The sequence below is a fragment of the Oxyura jamaicensis genome, chromosome 19, assembly GCF_011077185.1.
Source record: "Oxyura jamaicensis isolate SHBP4307 breed ruddy duck chromosome 19, BPBGC_Ojam_1.0, whole genome shotgun sequence".
In the NCBI taxonomy this organism is placed as follows: domain Eukaryota; kingdom Metazoa; phylum Chordata; class Aves; order Anseriformes; family Anatidae; genus Oxyura; species Oxyura jamaicensis.
The window spans coordinates 8,431,101-8,449,937 of NC_048911.1; the positions used below are offsets into that span (position 1 = coordinate 8,431,101).

The following is an 18,837-nucleotide window of genomic DNA, read 5'->3' on the forward strand; positions in this document are numbered from 1 at the left end:
TTTTGAACTGTCTTATTGTTTAGAGTGGGGACGTAGGTTACAAGCTGTTCTTTAAATCTTTCCATCCAGTAAGCTCTGAGACTGCTCCTTCGCTGGCTCTGACTCATTGTTCTCTAGTCACCATCTTGTGAGACATCGCTCGTGGCACGGGCTGTTTGGTCTGTCTTGTGTAATGAGAACAGCTTCGGGACGGCAGGGATGAGTTAGTGGAGTAGCTGGACAAGGTGAAATGTGAGCTAGTAGGGAACGTGAGAAGGGAGTTGCTAGACGTGAGAGGTGATGTGTAAGCTCCTCATAGTTCCTGCTTAGTAATATTTAAGTGTTTGCTTAACTTCTTCCCTACTTGATGCAGTGTTCTTCGGTGAGCTCTGAGCTCCAGCTTCCTTTTGCTTACACAGGCTGCCGTGGGTCGGGAGGGATGGGGAATCACGGATCCACCGCAACGCACCTGAGGATTTGTCAATGTGGTTACAGAATAAATGCAGAGTAGCAGCAAAAAGGGTGAGGTAAAGTGTGGGAGAGGCACTGAAACAAGCACAGGGATTCAAAGCTGTCCCTTTCTGTTGCACCTGTAGAGGATGAAGGCACCTCCCACGTGTGCTGCTCGCCTTTGTGCGTTTCCCCACCAGCTTCTGGACTTTTTCAGGGCTCTTCTTGCTTGTTGCTGCTTCTCCTTGTGCTAGAAGGTGTCTCCTTTCCTACCCCCTTATCGTTGTCCTCTTACTTCTGGATTTTAAACGGTATCTTAGCTGGAAGTATTTCTGTGACTAGCGAAAGCGAGGGGAACTTGCTTGGGAAGTGCCAATGTAATGGCTGCCCTAGCTGCATGCTACCATCTGTCAAGTGATGGCTTCTAAATGCAACGTGAAAACTCAGATTGAACTTCAAGCTTTGTGGATTTATCCAGTGAAATCACCTGAACGTAATGCTTAGTGGCAATAAGAAAACTGTGTTATTGTCTCGAGCCTAATTCCCGTGTAAAGGCAGCTGTGGGGAAGGAGCAGAGCGAGGCAGAGATCCTTGCTGTGATTTGGGAGACTTTGCCCTCCCGTCTCTGGGCATTTCTGGCAGCTCTGTGCTGCACACGTGTGGTGTTCTTGTTTTTTTTAAAGCAAACAAAGAGAAAACCTCACTGACCTGCTGATACACTCTAATGTGGACTTGTTAAGTAGTTTTTTACTGCGCTATGTTTAACGTGTTGGTGATATCCACAGTTACCTGTACCTAAAGCATGCTGCTCCCTCTGTGGTGAGAGTAAAGCAGTAATTAAAAGGTGCTGGGAACGTACCAAAAAAAAGCTAAACCAACCAACAAAGAACTTACCGGAGACCTAGACCAGGCTTGGCTCAGGAGATCAAAATTATCTGGTTCTGGCATAAGTAAATAATTTACCAGCCTCCTATGCCGAAGACAGCTGTCAGAGGTACAGGATCACTTTAGCTGCAGTGGGGCATGGTTAGAGACTGTTTCGGGGCATGGTTAGAGACCGTTTCAGATTTCTTCCTATGCAGGTGGTGTTGTGGGTGCTCATAAATTTGAATTGCTAGTCTATAACAGCTAAGTATAACCCTCGTAAGCTTTCTCGCAGATTTCAGATTTCCATTCAGTCAGTCAAAGTTATTATTTTTTATAGCCTTAGATATCTACACTCCCTGTTTGTGTAACAAAACAACACAAGTGCTGCAGGATATTAGATGATGCACTGCTACTGTAAACACACGGGGCATGTTTCCTTTATTCAGGCCATGAGCCCTTGTACTGAGTGTGAAAGGTTGGGATCTGGAGGCTTTCTTGGTTTAACTTCAAAAATATTTTACAGATAGTATCACAATACCAAATGTCAAGCCAAGGATTTAACAATAATAAAAAAAACCTTCTAATTTTAAATGAAATGCATATGCTTAATAAAATTTAATCAGTGCTTTTAAACTGGATACATATGACCATAAATGCCAGTTTTTAATGTACTTTCTCAGATGGGAATCACTGGAGATGATTTTAAACACTGGCTTCCAGGAGTGATGTGCTTGTCAGTGAGAAAATTTGATAGATCACTCAAAATGGCTTTACTGTGGTTTCTGTGCATTTCATATGGAAAACTTTGCTAGCTGTTTTAAAGTCGGGGGTAAGGAGGGACAGTCAGTGGAATTGTCTGGGACACTGTCTCATTAAGTCTCCAAGACTTAAGTTATATGGTGTAACTTTAATGCTTTGGTAAGTATTAAAACACAAGAGTTTTGGATTAAGTTGAAGAAGGGGAAAATGTACATTTTTCAAAGTCTGTAGTATTCCTGTTCTTCTGAGTTAAATACTGCAACTCATGGGCTTTTTTCCCTTGCACTTTACAGATTCCAAACCCTCTGTTTGACCTGGCCGGGATAACATGTGGACACTTTCTGGTTCCCTTCTGGACCTTCTTTGGTGCCACCCTAATTGGGAAAGCAGTAATTAAAATGCACATCCAGGCAAGTAGATTCTACAGCTCCCGTAGGGCTCCGGGCTGAAGACTTCTTTTTTTGTTTTTTTGGTTTTTTTTTGCCTGTTACACTGTGTTACTCCGTAATGAATTCTGGAGTCTCCTTTCCTGACCTGAAGTAATGGAAATTAATTTGGTGTGGAGGATTTACAATAAAGGATCTGCTAGGCTCCTTCACTCAAAACTGAGGCAACTGAATAATTTATAGCTACAAACTAATGAGCTCGCTGCCTACACCACTCAGGAAATTGGTGGTTAGCCAAGTTATTTACCTACGGTTTTTACCAGACTGAAAGGACTTCGTACTCATAATGAACTTGCCTTTTTGGTAACAAATACTCGTTTCAAAGAGCACTGCAACTGGCCTTTACCAGTTAAGTGGCACTTTTAAACGCTCCCTCAGCTGAATGTATAGAGAGAGCCGTGCTCCTTCCAGGCCCTGCTCCCTGCAGAAGGCACTCCAAGGGTATGTTTTTGGGAGTGATGTCTGCAATTTTCAGGCGTGGTTAGTGATTTCTGGTCTATTCAGTCCGTGTTATTGTGAAAGGGCCTGATTTCAGAGAGGGCCTGTTTGATTTTTCTTGCTAACTCAGAGTCTTACCGGATATTCTTAATTTGGCAGTCAGAATCCCAAGTAGCTCAAAAAAAACTGTTGAGCCTTGCTTTTAAAATGTGTCACCATTTTGTCAAATAAAAGATGAAGTATTGATTCCCTGACGGTTGTTAATTGCTGGCAGCATGGTTAGTACAAGTAGAGTGATATAATTCATGATACAGTAAGGGTTAGAGACCGAGCTTTCAGCTGGGGCTTTCTTAAAATATCTTCATAGGACCGTGCAATGCCTGTAGGTTTGTTGCTTGGAAATCTTTGCTGTCACTACGTTAAAATAGCAGAAGCTTAGTAGTATAAAATTGTCTAGTACCCTCATCAAGCTGCTAAAAAATATCTTCCTTTTGCCCTGAACAAGACTTCAGTCCCCACCCCTTTTTTGTTCCCATTTTTTTGTAAATGGTTATTTTACTTTGCATAGTCTTTAAACAGAAGGTAACAAATAGATCTGAATATTTTTTCACTTACTGTGAAAGCAACACTTCTTCTCTACACTTCCTTTTGTGTTCCCTGAATTTTTCTGCTTTTAAACTTGTGTGCTGTTAGAATTTGTTCTGGCAACAGAGAAGAGAAATAGTACTTGTAGGATATTCCTTTAGTTTTATTTGCCTTGTTTAGATAGGAGATTGTTTGCTATGGAACTTCGTGTTCTACACCCAGATAAAATGTAAGATTGAAAAAAAAAATCCAGTGTCTTGCACTGTTGGTAAATCAGCGTATTTTGTAATATGTTTAGCTATTAGAATTCTGTTTTCTGTGTTGTTGTATTTCAAGTATACTCTTGTGCAATAGCCTTGATTTTTTTTTTTTTTTTTTTTTTTTTTTTTCAGTGATCTTGCTGCAATTTGGAATTTAGGAAATGTAACAGTCACAAAACAAGTTTTTAATGAAACGTTTCTCTAGACAGGAAGTAACTGACTCTGCAGTGGCCATCCTGGAGCTGCTTTTAACTAGTCTTTTCCTCTGGACCACCAAATCATTTTGTATAGTTATCACATCCCTTAGTTCCGTACTAGTGAATGCATTCTCATTAGATCATGCTTAAATTCATTTAAGGAGACCGTGGGAACTGTTTGTGTGTATATGTACATCTAGACCTAGTCTTGCTCGCTCTTTGCAAACAAACAAACTATTGAATGTGACGCAAGGAATTGGCAAAAGCTATTTAAAAAAAAAATTAACATGACAGAAGAGAAGGGAGAGGTAAAATTATGGACACTTGGACTCTATGGAAAATAAGCCAGGTGTTACAGAATTGTCTTTACTGAAATTATTCTGTTTTAAATTATCATTCTCTAATGCAATGGATTCTCTGTCTTCCCTGAAGTTGGTCTTCTCTGCAGGTACCCCATGGCTCTTACTTGTTCTTCACTAGGTGTTTCTTTGTTTTGCTTCTCTCTGAAGCACGTGAACAAGGGCGCTATCATCTTTTCAGCTCTGTGATCTTTAAGTCCGTGTGTTTGTGTAGTGGGATGTGAATTTTTCTGCACAGTGCTGGCTGTTTTTCCATTAAAACATTGTTGACGGAGTAAAGTGACCTTGAGCTTCTGGGAATTTAAGTTTGGGGAGGATGCGAATGGTTAGTAGCACAGGCTACAAAAACATTGCAAGAAATGAGATCTATGAGGAAATAGAATAATAAATACATTTCCTTTCTTCTGCCTATTCTTGAAAAGAGTACTGAAAAACAGAAAAGTGAAGGGAAAACTAAGCGCTGGAGAAGCAGTTGGATTGGAAAGGAACATAAATTGTCGTACACCGTTGTCTTTGCTTCCTTCCCCTTTGATCAAACATTTCTCTAACTGATGTTTTCCTTCCTACAGAAACTTTTCGTTATTATAACATTCAGCAAACATATAGTGGAGCAGATGGTGTCCCTCATCGGGTGAGTAATTCTTTAACACCGTAATACCTTCGCTCATTAAGTGGAAAAATACTGGAGGAGCTAAATCAGATGTGCTGAAAAATGTGCTTTGCCTCTAAGTGCCACCTTTGGCTAACTGCTAGCTCAGGTCTTATTTGCAACTTCATTCCTCACCTGAAAGGCTTCAAGAAACAAAATAGCACTGAAGGTCAGCTGGCCTGAATATCTGCTATCTGCATTTAACTTTCACCCCCAAATAGGATAGAGCAATTAATTGTAGCTTGCTACACTTTTCTGAGTACAAATGCACTGGTTGTTTTTTTTTTTGACTTCAGTGTTGTGTTGGGATCCCATGACAAAAACTGAAAGGACTGTTGTGATGTTTGCAGTGTCTCAAAATGATGATAAACATCTCACATAATTAGAATTGCCTTATATGAAATATTTTCTCATAAAACGTCAGGCTGAAAAGTTGATGTAATATTATATCTCCAGTCTGTTAAACTTCACTTTTTGTAGGAGAAATGAGCATTTTCATGGGTGAGCTGTGCCTATTTTGAGAAAGCTCTTTTTTTTTTTTCCTGGAGTTCTTTAGTAATTGATTACTATTTTTTATTTAAGCGAAAATCTCAGTTTCAAACAAGATTAAGCTGATGTTAGCTGTGTTTCTGCTTAAATATATCAATATTAAAACAAGATATTAGATGTTGCCTTCATGGGCTTGCCTGATGACTGAAGTGCCAGACTTCTGCCTCATCTACTTGCTCAGTCATCCCATTCTGTGCACCTTTGCAAATCCATTGTTGATGTGTTACCATTTAAAGCCTGGTAATCCGACAAATTAGACCTCAATAATATTTTTTAACCTAATATGGGTATCCCAAATAAATCCTAAAGGAGTTCTTCCTTTTCCAAGGTCTTTCACTTGTCATGTGGGGCAAACTGACTGATATTTTGCTACCCAAACTTTAATAGCCGTGTTTAATTTTTTTTTAAAAAAAGCCATACTCCTCAAGAACACTTTCAGGAGAGGTGTGTCTGGAAATAATTGCTTTTAAAATATGTAGACTTGAAGTAGTAATGCTATGCAAAGAAAAAGGACCGTTAAAATAAACGTTCTAGGGTCGTTTACTAGTGAAACAAATCCTGCCTTTATTACTTCCTGATCTTCTGATTGGGTGTCTGCTTTGTAACAAACATCCAAATCAATGTGTTGCTTTCAATATTTTAAAGAAGAAAACAAGAGAAATGTGTCTAATTTCAACAATCATTAGTTAGATTTTCTCAGTATTAATCCCACCGTACAATTTTCTACACAATTTTAATCAACACTGCTACTAAGCTAGGTATATTTCCAAGGTTTTCTTATCCTGCAGATCTTTGAGCCAAAACTAGTAGTTTTTTCCTACTTCATCTGTCTTGGAGATAATTTTGCCTCCAACTACATTGAATGCATTCACAAGACCTCTGCTGGATTCCGATTTTATTAGATGGTTGATGTCAGAGTTAAAAAATGTTCTCGAGAGACAGTAAGATTTTTGGAATGTCCCGGTACCCTTGACTTCTCCCAGTCTGTCTGCTAGCATTACCTCATCAATTTCTTCCTAGAGTGGAGTATAAAATATGTTAAACAATAGCTTGCATTAAACTAAATTAAAATATAGATCTATTTAATGGTTAGTAACTTAATTTTAATCAAATTCTATCCAACAATATGACTTGAGACCTTCTTTGCCTGAGACATTGCTTTACACACTGGGAAATGTCTGAGCATGATACTTAATAATGACGACTATATTAATGTGTGGGACAGCTCGCATCTAGACAGAAGATTAAGTTGAGATATGAGGTGGATTCTGAGAACATCTGATTTTATAAGCTAGAGAGAATTTCTCGATAACTGTGATTCCTAGTCAAAAAGCAAAAATGATTTCTTTACCTGTAGACCTTGCCTGGAGCTCAACAGTTGTCTGCGTTTGTTACTGGAAGCTGAGTGTTTTGGTATAATTCAGCGTGATTTGATTTTACATCTTTGTCTAGGCCTTCGTACAAAAGGATCAGAAAATATATAAATGAAATATAGAAAGAAAAGGGAAATAAAGGGGCATGAATTCAAGAAGCTGTTTTAAAAAAAAAAAAGGGAAAAAAATAAAATATTTGCATTATCCAGTATAAAAAAGTGATAGGAAGGGTGGGTGGTGGCAGCAGCAAGGCAAGCAGCAGCTGTGCTGCAGCAAGCTGTGTTACAGAGCAGGGTCAGTGCTGGCTGAGGGGAAGGGGGCATGGAAGGGGTTCAGAAAGCGAAGCTAGCAGGAGTCCTGCAATCGAAGCTGAGCCAAAGATCCTGGTTGCCTACCTGAGGCCAGTAATTATCAACCTGTTCTACCAGTAATAGTCTAAAGTTGTGTTATTGCTGTCAAAAATGCTCAAAGAGGATCGTGTTTTCTCCCAAGCTGTATTACTTTCATGAGCTCTGTGTGAGGAAGGATGGCGTGTAAGAGCTCTGTCTTGCATTCTCATCACTTATTGATCATCCATGGAAAATACTTGGATGCTGAGCTCATTTAAAATGCTTAATTATCATTTGTGTTGTGGGTTTTCTTCCATCTCTTAAAGATTTCCATTTAATTTGTTCTTTACCTACAACTGTGGGATTGTTTATGAAGGCAAACCAAGCGCGTTGCTTTTAAGCACGAACATATTTTCTTTGAAGTGGTAGTTTCAAATGCACACGAAGAATTCCCAGAAAACTCCTAAAGCAGCAGTACTCAAAGCTCACACCACGCATACCATCCCCACCACCGTCTGCCATCAATTTGGGGCAAGTGTTAGAATGAGAAAAATTTAATCTTTTAAATCCAAGCGCGGTCTGATCGTATTTGGTGAAAACGAGCTCATCGTTGTGGAACTTGGGAAAAAAATCTAAAAAATTCAGAAATGTGTTTTATATAGCAGTAGGCACCCAGTGGCCTCCACCTCGGAAGGAGCTGAACCTCAGTGGCAAGTGGTGTGGCTGCATCTCCTCTGGGACAGTCACAGCCCGCGGGCAGAGCTCCCTGCTGAGCACCCTGACAGGGCCTGGGGCAGCTCCTCGGGGAGGCGCGATAAGCGGTCCTGGGCTGCAGCGGGCAGGTCTTGGAGCAGAAGGGAGCTGCTGCCCGTAGCAAATGATGTTTTGCAAATTTTAAGACAAATAGAATTTAATTTAGTCAATGAGTTAATGAACGGAGTCGTCAAACTAATTTGAAGTTTAATACAAGGCAGTGAAATGCAAAAAAATATTCTGTAAAAAACATAAAATGGTGAACGTCCACGGATTTCGACGTTAATTTTAGTGCCTGTAGGGACGAGGCATGTAAGCCCTGTTAACGCTGGGAGCTCTAATTCAACAAGCTTGCACCTGAAAAGCTGCCCAGAATATCAGTGGTACTGAAAGGCTTCTTAATCTGGTGTTTTTCTGGAACAAATTTTAGTGCTTCCCAGTTACGCCTGCCAGTTTGAATAATTGCATGTCTTAAAGCAAAACAGTTTTTTGGTAACAGGCACTTGAACCCTTGCCTTTACAAACCAGTCTGCTTCTATTTGTTGTGCCGTAATTCTTTGCTTCGCAGCTTAATCTCAGCTGATTCTTGCAAGGAGCACGATGTTCCTTTTAGGAAAGGAGTACGAGTGGAATTATGGCAACTGGCATAACTGGAAACTTTGCTTCAAGATGTACACAATTCTTGAAGGAAAAAAAGTATAGGTTTAGGTTATTTCTTTAGAACATAAGCAAGTAGCTGCAGTAATAAAGGGCTGCACCAGAAATAAAATGTCCTCGGGTGGAACGAGTCCTGTTCCTGATTTGGAGCGTGCCGTGCAGTTCCTCTGCCTTCTGGGGGCCTTCAGCAGGGTTTGACCGCGGAGCACGGCCCCGCCAGGTGACCTCCAGGGCCTCACACCGCTCTGCTTTCCACCAGCAGCAGCGAAGGGGTCAGGCCTGCTCTGCCAGCCACACCTTCTGCTTTGGGGACCTTTGTTTTGCATCTGTGCCCTAAAGTCCATAGCCGGTGACCGTATCCTGTTTTCATTCAAGGGTATTTGGAAATAGTTTCCAATCAGCGTCTGAACTCAGACCTCTGTAGCAGAAATCAATTGAAAGCACCCTGAAACGGCTGAGCACGTGGATAAGTGAGCAGTGACTTTAAAATCTCCTGAGATAAATGCTTTTGGAAGCTCATTACAACACACCTGATGCTTTGGTACCATAAATCACTGGCTCCCCTCCCACAGGTATATCGGAAACCTGTGGGACCGTGCCCTCCTACTCCACCGTGCACAATAGATCCGCTCTGCACAACAAAGGCTTCAGCGTCTTGAAAGGGACGCAGATGTGAATGAAATTTGAGTAGCCTTGGTGTTGAAAACCTTCCAGTGGATCACAGCAGAATTATAAAAAGTTTATTTGCAAAAGGCTTGTAGGGTTTAACTCTGAACAAGCAAGCTTTTTTTTTATAACTTGTGTGTACCAAAATCGTGCTCTGTCTTTAAAATGCAGAGAAGTTTCCTTACAAAGAGCAATGTGGAGCAGAGTTAAGAACCACCAGGTCAGAGATGTTGCAATTCCTATTTCTGAGAGCATTGGCCTTAGCGTAACAGAATGTCCCAAGAAAAATGCTTTGCAGGCGGCTTGGTTAACGTGGGTATTGGAGCACAGCGCCAGGTAGGAATGACGTCAAACGGGCAACAATTCTAGCTTAGTAATCTTCAAGTCAGATATTTTCTTTCCTCATCTTGTAAAACCAAGTGAATCTGCCAGGCAGCCACTTAACCCTCAGGGTCTCTGCTGATCCTGGCCATAAAGGAGATGGACTTTCTGCGGCTGCTCACACCGAGCTTTCACCAAATGCTCTGAAGGCCAAGCGGCAGTGGGGGACGCCGGAGCTGCGCTTACTCCCTCTGGTTTTGGAGCCCAGGTTTGCTGTGAATGCTCTCTTTGAGCCACAGGCACCTTGGGAGCCCGGCCAGACTCGCTGCAGCGTAATCTGTCACGGCTGAGTCAGGCTGGGAGGCTGAGGTCCGTTCTGAGTCACGGCAGCAGGGTCCTGGTATTGGCTGAGCCTCAGGGAAATGGATGGTTTAAATACTGTGAGAATCTTTATCAGCACAGGAAATGACAGCTCATTAAAATACTAACCGTTAAGCCTGTTTAGATCACTGTCTGGAAAAAAATTAACCATTGCAGGTTCAGATAACTCTCAGGAAGAAAGGTGCTCTATTCAGAGAGCAAGCAGTATGCAAACTAATCAGCTTTGTACTCGTCCGGTGGCACCAAAATATTTCCACTGGAATCTCTTTTTCAAGGCTTTATAAAACTGTTAAAGAAGTTGATGGTGCTGGAGCAAAACTTTGAGTTTCTTTTGGGGGACGGGTAGCTGAGATAACCAAACACGGGGCCTCCTACTAATGCCGTGCTGCTTACAGGATGGAGTTTAGCCGTGTTCTTACGGGGAGCGCAGAAGTGTGAATCGAACGCAGACCCCACAGTGTGGGAGGAATGGCTGCTCGGTGCGGTGCTTGTTGCTGTTTTGCATGTAACTGTTGTTAGCCGCTCAAAGGTGCGAGCCTGTGCTCGGTCCCCTGGCCTGGCTGTCAATAGCTGCTCCCATTTAAATAAATACTGCTTAAAAAAAACAAAGTTGGGAGGTTCTGAAAGGGACGACTTCATCCCAGCACACTCCCTCCTTCAGTTCATCGCATTCTTCAGCGCCACTGAACTCCCTTTTGTAGCAGGAGATAATCTCTGGCCTCAGGCCATGCTCGCTCCCGGACAGCAGGATGAGATAGCGAATGTGCGCGGGGCTGTGCTGACAAAACACACAATGAAATTTTCCTCTTGGTTTGCTTTGCTGTTATTTAAAAATTCTTCACTGTTGTCTTCATTCTGAATCGGAGCGCCGGCATTTCCTAAGAGGATGTTTTTCTGTAGCTGGCCGAGCCCAAATAGCTGAACTTTAGCAAAAGGGGAGTGACAGCGTGTCCCCCAGACCCTGGCGGTCTGGACTGTGCTTGGCAGCCAGAGAGCCCGACAAAATCAGTCCCCGTGTGAAGTGAAACGTTTTTTCCAAATGAAGCTGTGGATATTAGGGAGCTCATCTACGAGACGGGGCTGTGACTCAAGGCCGCATCACCTTCCCAAGCAGCGCGGCCGTGTGTTTCGGCCCCGGAGCCCAATGGCTCGTGTGTGCCATCGATTCACTGCTTACGGTTCCGACTTCCCTTCAGATCATTGCCGTGATAAAAAGGGATTGCCATGATTTCACAGGAGCAGAGCTCAATGTGTCTTGGTCATCAGAACCGAGGGACTGATCCCAGTCGCTCCCGTGAGCTGCTGAACAGAGTAAACATTTAAGAACCGAATGCCACTGACGGTCTTACGGACAGCTTTAATTTCAATCAAACTAAGTGGAGTTTAGGAACTGCTTAAAATTAATCAGCTGCTTAATCACTTGCTGTCTCTTACAAATGAAACTTTTATTAACATTTAAAACAAAGCAGCACAAACCAGCACAAACCCACCATATTCCTGTTCCTAAACTGGGGGTCTCCCATGGCAACCTGGGGGGTTTCTTAAAGCACTTGCTGCTTCTAACATTTCTCTCTGGAAAAGTGGGCAAACACGCACATGTGCGGGGGGTTTTGGAGCTGGAAACTCTGTATCCTCAACTGTAAATTGATTATTTTGTGAAATGTTAGCAGTGGGAAGTGATTCACAACTGGGGCGTTCAGATGCAGACCTGTGCTTCAGTATTTAGTGCAGCCTGTAATTATTTGTACATTCAAACTGTGAAATTTGTTAGCTGGGAAATAACCTGTAGCCCTTACCATCTCTTAAGATGATAAATTTGCCTTTCAAAAGCGCACATACTATGGTTAAATTGGTTTAGTTTTCATATTGGTAAAACAGTTGACTGGGGTACTGAAGGATTTGATAATTTTGTTAATCTAGCATAGGGAGAATATTTGTTCCGCTGGATTCGGTGCTTAGTCCACGTGCGTTTGAGAAAATTCCTTCAACAAACTGTTACAAAAAAGAAGTTTCCTAAAAATCTTTCCTGCCGATTCGTGCCTTTGCGGTTCAAATACTGTCAGTCCTTCTTTTAAATCTAAAAGCAAATTACCGAATTGCAGAGTGCTACAGAAAACAGCTTTGCTGTTACTGGGATAAGTTTTAGGGCTAATGCTGTCAGAACACACGCTTGGTGTGTTTTTAAACAAATCCTGGAACAACTTTGCTGACTCTGTGTAGTGTGGGGCTTCGAATAGCTGTGCAGGTTTGTTCTATTTGTGGAAAACTATATGACAATTTAGATAGAAATCGTGGCTCTTAATTAACAATAACGAGGGCAGAGGAGGAGCAGATCCCTCTGTTCAGTTACGAGCACCAGGTAATGCATCTGAAAGCAGGCTTCAGCAGTGAAAGCAGAGTTCTTGCTGGCATTAGATTGCAATCAATCTTTTTTACTAAAATGTTGTGATTTTGATGTATTTAAGCTCTGACAAAGACAAGGGCGATTTTTGAAGTCTGTTTTAAGTTTCGATTCCTTGTGAAACATTTAATTGTACCAGAGAATGAGCGTGAGTTAAAACGAATTGTGAGCTGAGTGCTTAAAAATGTTAACTTTTCCTAACATTAGTAATGAATCAAAATATCTTCAAAGTTTTGTTTTCTCAAAAAAAAAAAAAAATCATTTTTTTTTTTTTCCTGAATCTTTTGGCAAAGCTGTGGCCAGCCTTTGTTCTTCAGCTGCACTGTGCTGGAGGGCCGGAGCTCAGCAGCAGCGCAGCCACCTCGCTGGTAGCTGCAAGTTGTGTGACGAGCAGAGAGCAGATCGGGAAGGGCGTTCGTTGCTTGGCAGACAACCTCTGGCTGAGTAACTTTTTCTAGTGAATGACTTTTTTTGCTTCAAGGTGAGGTCCCACAGCAGCTCACTAGGACCTAGGTTTTTGCAGGGATGGTGTGGTTCTTTTCTGGGGGTGTTTTGTTTTGGCAGATAGAGACTGCAAAGCGTGGATGGGCTGAGTTCTGTTGTGTGTTAAGTTTCTTTTCTTCTGTCATCCTCTCCTATTCCTTATTTGAAAGACAAGAGGCTTTATTTTCAAAGGACAATGCCAGGAATGAGTTTCAGGCTGTCCTACAACGGGGTTTTATCTTCCAGCATCTTCCTTCAAGTCGGATGTGTAAATGTGCCTGTGGTTTGCATCGAGGCTCCTGAAACTGCGGTAGCCTTTTGAAGACTTAAAAAAGTCTGATCTTAAAGTCGGGGCTAAGTGGTGCAGAATTATGATGCAAATCTCTTCCTTTTGCATTTGTACCTGCCTCTGCCTGAAGTGGAGCACCTAAAGATGCAGGCTGAAGCCTCCCCCCTCCCCTTTGATGCCTCACTGAGTTGAACTCCACGTTTGTGAGGGTACCTCTCACTCAGCTCTAAATAAATAAATGAAAACTGGAGGATTTGGGGGTTTTGACTTTCAGATCTCAAATGATTTTTACACTTCGATGTTAGGTGACAAACACGTTAGCTGGTTCAGTAAATCGCAGAATGTTGTTGAAAGGGTACGAGTAACTCACCCACTGAGCTGGGAGTGTGACCATTTTATTTCTAGTGCTGTGGATGCACAGAGTTTATTTTCTAGTTTAATTTTACTTAGTTAAACCTCTGCACCTTTTTTCAATGTTAGATGTGTGTGAATGCGCAAAGCGATGCAGATTTTTAGAAATGAAGGTCCTTACGTTCAGGGCTGTACAGTTCTTCAAAACAGCTATAACAAAATGAATGTCCTACACTTAATTTTAGTCATGCTCACAAAGAGCAAATACTGAATGCTTTAGTGGGGGGAAAAAAAATGAAATAGAGCATTGATACACAGGAATCTTTTCAAGCCATCTGAACTTGCTTTTCATGTTTTTGTTCTGTTGTTTAATGCTAACCGGGCACTGACTTGGTTCAGTTTTTCAGAAGAAGAAAGGAAAAAAAGGAGGAATTTGAGTAACTCTCCTGTTACTCATTAATCTCATAATTTAAATTTTCCCCATTTCATACCCGTGTACAATTTTAGAAGTATTACCTCCAGTGGCTTTTCCTGCTTCCAAGTGCCATTTGAAAAAAGAACAGAAAGCCCAGGCCCTAATTCTCCTTTACAGCCGTGACTCGCACTGATCGGCGAGTCACCAGGAGGGTGTTTTACCACAAATAAAGTGGGATTCTTAAGGGTGGGTTTTGCCAAACTGGAAATTGTTTGTAAAAAGTTGACGTGTTTTTATGTAAAATGTGTAATAGGTGTGCTTTAGTCTCAACACTTTTTTTGGCTGAAGATTTACCACTCCAGGCACAAAATTTACTCACCCATTTGTATCATCGCGATGGTGAATCATGAGGGACGCACACTCTTGTTCTTGTAAATATTTTCAAAAAATGATTTGCCCCGACTGTAGTAAAGGAAATAGGTTTCAGAGAGTGAGCTGTTTTGTTTCCCGAATCTGTGCATTTTCATAAATCCTTAAGATCAGGAAGCTGTTACTTTTGAATTGGGCTTTTAGATGGAACAGCTAAGATCATGACAAAACAGGAGACTGAGGAAAATAACTGGAGATCTAGCCCCACGTAGCAATAGCAGCCGTTCGGAGAGGAGGTGATCGGTTTGTAATCCTGTGAGTATGTCTTGGTGACTGAATCCTAAATCCTTCCTGAAATAATAGAATGGGAACTGTAGCATTAAAATTTAAAGTGACTTTTAAATTTAGAATACCTCATTGATTTCTTTAAAATAATATATATAAAAAAACAGTTCTCTTGGAGAATCGGATGGTTTTTGTCAGTGATGGGGAATCTCCCCTAGTTCTTGTTAGGAGGTGGATTAAACCTTGGGACTGTGCTCTCAGATAGTGCTTGTGTTAATGCCACCGGCTGCTGCTGGGGGTAATTTAATTTCCTCTGTGTAACACCTCAGCTTTTTTGTGCGCCATGGCAATTTCTGAAGCTCCTTGCGCCTCCTGCTAAATTGTGTGGTGTGGAGATCAAAAGAAACATCACCTGTGTTGGTTTAGATTGGGGTCTGGATCGGCTGCAGTATTTGCAGGCTGGAACTTGGTGGCTGCTCGCTGTCCTGCGTTACCACCTTTGTGCTTTGGAGGTAGGAGAGCGTTCCTAGTTCCACAAGGCTGTCGGTGATCCTTAGACGTTAGTGTCAGAACAAGGTGTTGGGTAACGTATTGTAGCTTTTGTGCAAGTCATCTGCCATAAACCATGAAATGATTCAGAACAGGGTTCATAGTTCTTTCTTTGTTCCTTTGTTAATCACTGACTTGTGGGAGGTGCCTGCAGAATTTGCTAATGCATTCTTTTTGGGTAAGGATGACGCACAGATTGTCCTAATAAGGACTTAGTTTGAGAAAGGGGCCGTCTTCTTTGAGAAGATAGGGGCAAGTCATAGGGTGAGCAGTTTCTTTTTTAACTGAGGGATGACACAAGCACAAGTCATTTCCTTATTAATCGGTTCAAACCAGTTCTTACAGGAACTGCTGGTGATAAATGTGGGACTTCTGAGAAGTCATTCATTTTATTCTCAGCACTGCATCAGTGCACAGCCTCAGCTGGCTTCTCCCGGGCTTTAAGGAAATGCTCTAGCTCACGGCTTTCTGTCTTACCAACAGTGTGTTACCGCTGATTTGCTCTGAAATATTTTCTTTTTAAACGCTTTTTGAGGATCTGGGGAAATACGTCCCTTTCAGAAGTACCAGCTAAAAGATAAAATTCACTTTATTTTGTGGCTATGTTTTCCCAAGCAGCAGTACCCTTCTGAGCTGTAGCTCAGTCTGAACTTTGTTCTGTTTGGGTCAAGTGGTAAGTTATAAAAAAATATATACATATCTCTCTTTTTTTTTTTTTTTCTTCCCCTATTTTGTCTTGTTCTCTGGGATGAACTTTGCATCAGTGCTATTCCAAGTATAGGTCCTTCTCTTCAGAAGCCATTTCAAGAATATTTGGAAGCTCAGAGGATAAAACTTCACCACAAATCAGACAGTGGCGTGCCACAGGTAAGAGCCTCTCTGCTTCCCTCCCCAGTTAACTTTTCCTTTAGCTGTGTCTTTGGCTGGTCACTTTTAGCAATGTAACTCTTTATTCCGTTTTCCAAAGATTTGCAGTGGCCCAGGGAATCAGTAAAAATTAATTTTAAAAGGAACCTGGGAATTAAAAATAATACTGTAATTTTATGTAACTGGATTGAAACCTCTTAGAGAATACAAAAAGCATTAAACCAACATCAGTGGCTCATCGTGCCTCTGTATCAGTGTGCCTATTTTGAAAGAGAAACTTAAGCAGACAAAAAAGGTGGCAGTTACATGTGAAGCGATAGTGAGCTGCGGCAGCACCGGTACTCCAGGAGCCAGTGGGTTCTGCAGCTTTAATGGCCAAGGAAAGGAACAAAATCCCCAAGCGTCAGTGTTCAAAAGGAAAAGGAAAGTTGGTACAAAGGGGCAGAAGTATCCTCTCAAAGTACTTTAAAAAAACATAAATTTTCAATTCAATTTCCAAGTCCAATTCCCCCCTCAATGTTCAGTGGGGACAGAGGAATTTTAACTTCAGCGAGAGTTCCCTTAGGGTGCGAAGGCATCGTGACGTAAAACCCATTTATCTCACGCTTCACATTTAATACCTGTGGCTGTCCTTGTAAGTGGTTCTTTGCCTGCTTCTTAATAGAAAGATTAAATTAGGGAGGCTCAGTCGGGAAGAACTAAATACTCAGATGCCTTAGATGAGCATTGGAGTGACTTGTGCAGCGCGTTGCTGCCCTCCTTTGACAGAAGCCCACAGTTAAGAGTAGCAGTGGAAACGCTCAAAGCGGGGCTGCGGAGGTCATCGCGTTAACTCCTGGAAGAATTGGCTCCTAATTGGAAGATAGCACACAGTGTGTGCAGTTTAGGAAAAAAAAACATTGTTAACCAATGACCTTATTGTTTTCCTTGCAATGAACATGACAGGGAATGACAGGGGTTGCTAATTCTGAACTCTGTGAATTGTTAGCGAGGTCCAAACAATGCTAGGAATAATAAATCACTTCACTAGCACACGAGTAATGATCAAGGATTCATCGTCTGCCCTGCGGTGTATTTGGCAACCCCTCCTGCATTGTCTTTCAAGGGACTAAAGTCAGCTCTAGAGAGGGACCTGCAGGAATCCTGTCAGCTTGCACTTGGTTCCTGTTTTTAATTTGATGAATTACATAATCCAAAAAAATGTTTGGGCTTTTCCCTTTCACCCATAAAATGGAGAATTTGCCTTTGTGCTGTCCACTAATCTTCATTTTCCTCCTTGTTCTGTTTTGTCTTTGTCTCTTCAGGGGGAAAACTGGCTATCGTGGATGTTTGAAAAATTGGTGATTGTCATGGTTTGTTATTTTATCTTATCTATAATCAACTCCATGGCCCAAAGCTATGCCAAACGACTGCAACAGAAGATGTACTCTGAAGAAAAAACCAAATGAGCTTGGAAAAAAAACCCTTGGGCTGGGTTTTAACAGACATGAAAAATGACACATCTTTCCGTATATTTAAAAATCAGCATTATTCAAAATGGGGGAAAACTTTTTAACATCATTTTTCGACTATAACAGGTTTTTATTTTATTTTGAAAGTAATTTGACTCTTAGAGCAGACATTTCATTGACAAACTTAAAGATATTAAGGTAAGGTATAAATGCTTTACATGTCTGGGTTGTGTTATGGACATATGAATGGACAATGTGATGTGAAACGTTTAACACAGATGTTGTCCATCCAAATTACTTCCAAAACCGATTTAATATTTCCTGATTTAACTTCAGACTGACCTGAGGGTAACTTTTTATTTTGATGGGTGGCTGTTTTGCTTTTTCCTTAACTTTCAAGACCATCAAAATGTATATAAACGAATACAGATTGGGTAAGAACTGTTGCATGTCCCTCATGGTAAGGTTATTCCATCTCAGTTCTCCAGTGTCCCATTGCATTGCACGTGCTCTCGGTTGGAAAAGCCACCCTTTAATCTTCATGATGTTAGCAGAGATGATTGTCAAAATGCTGAAGCTGGCATTTTTTATTCTGTATATTTAGAATGAAGTTAAGATAAAACTTTATAAAGTCATCTTTGATCATTCCAGAATTTCTTGTGTCAGTCTTTTTAAACTGTTTCTTTTCCTCTCCACTTTTGTATACCCAGTTTCTTTGTTAAGCCTTAATCCCATGATGTGCATGCTTTACTCATCCTTCCTGCACAAATGGTGCTGAAACTGCCCCTTATTCTTGGTTGTTTGTTTGTTTTTCTTTCTTTAAGAACTTCTTACTTAGCAGAAGAAAGTAGAAAGCAAATAACTTGACGTATGGCTCACTGGTAATAACCTGAAGCATGTCTGACGCAGGCAGATTAGCTAGCTAGCTATATCTGTTAGCATAAAGTCTTTGTAGACATTTGCCACTGATCACAGCACCATGAGCAACGAAGGGAAAAGATTCCATCTGAAAACAGAATTGGTGTCAAACCCAGCAATGATGTGTAGAACTGTAGAGAACCTTACAGTTTTGCTTTAAAAATCAGACATTTATAGAACAATATTAGGACTCGGTGTGTTCCAGTTTTAATGTATACGACATAACCCATACCAAAACTGATCTCTTCCCTCTTTAGTAAGTAGACACCCATTCCACTGCTACAGCGTATGTATTGCAGCTCCAACAACTTCAGAACTATTGTTCTTCATTTTTACCCTATGGGGCATTAACAAGAATTTGACTTTCAGTTAGTGTTATCAAACGGTGGAATATGAGCACAAAGTAGCTAGATTTTGTTCTCGCTTAGGTTAGATTTATCC

General features: G+C 41.3%; 1 protein-coding gene across 5 annotated transcripts in view; it reads left to right on the forward strand.

Annotated features, from left to right (window-relative positions):
- The window catches only part of VMP1 (vacuole membrane protein 1), a 64,315-nt gene extending 46,184 nt beyond the window's left edge, over nucleotides 1–18,131 (forward strand). For all 5 annotated transcript variants that reach the window (XM_035343150.1, XM_035343152.1, XM_035343154.1 and 2 more), the window contains 4 exons: nucleotides 2,349–2,465; nucleotides 4,910–4,971; nucleotides 15,925–16,027; nucleotides 17,332–18,131. In XM_035343150.1, coding sequence (XP_035199041.1) covers nucleotides 2,349–2,465; nucleotides 4,910–4,971; nucleotides 15,925–16,027; nucleotides 17,332–17,475 — 426 coding nt within the window. In that variant the 3' untranslated portion in view covers nucleotides 17,476–18,131. The remainder of the gene's footprint in view (nucleotides 1–2,348; nucleotides 2,466–4,909; nucleotides 4,972–15,924; nucleotides 16,028–17,331) is intronic.
- The last annotated feature ends 706 nt before the right edge of the window (nucleotides 18,132–18,837 follow it).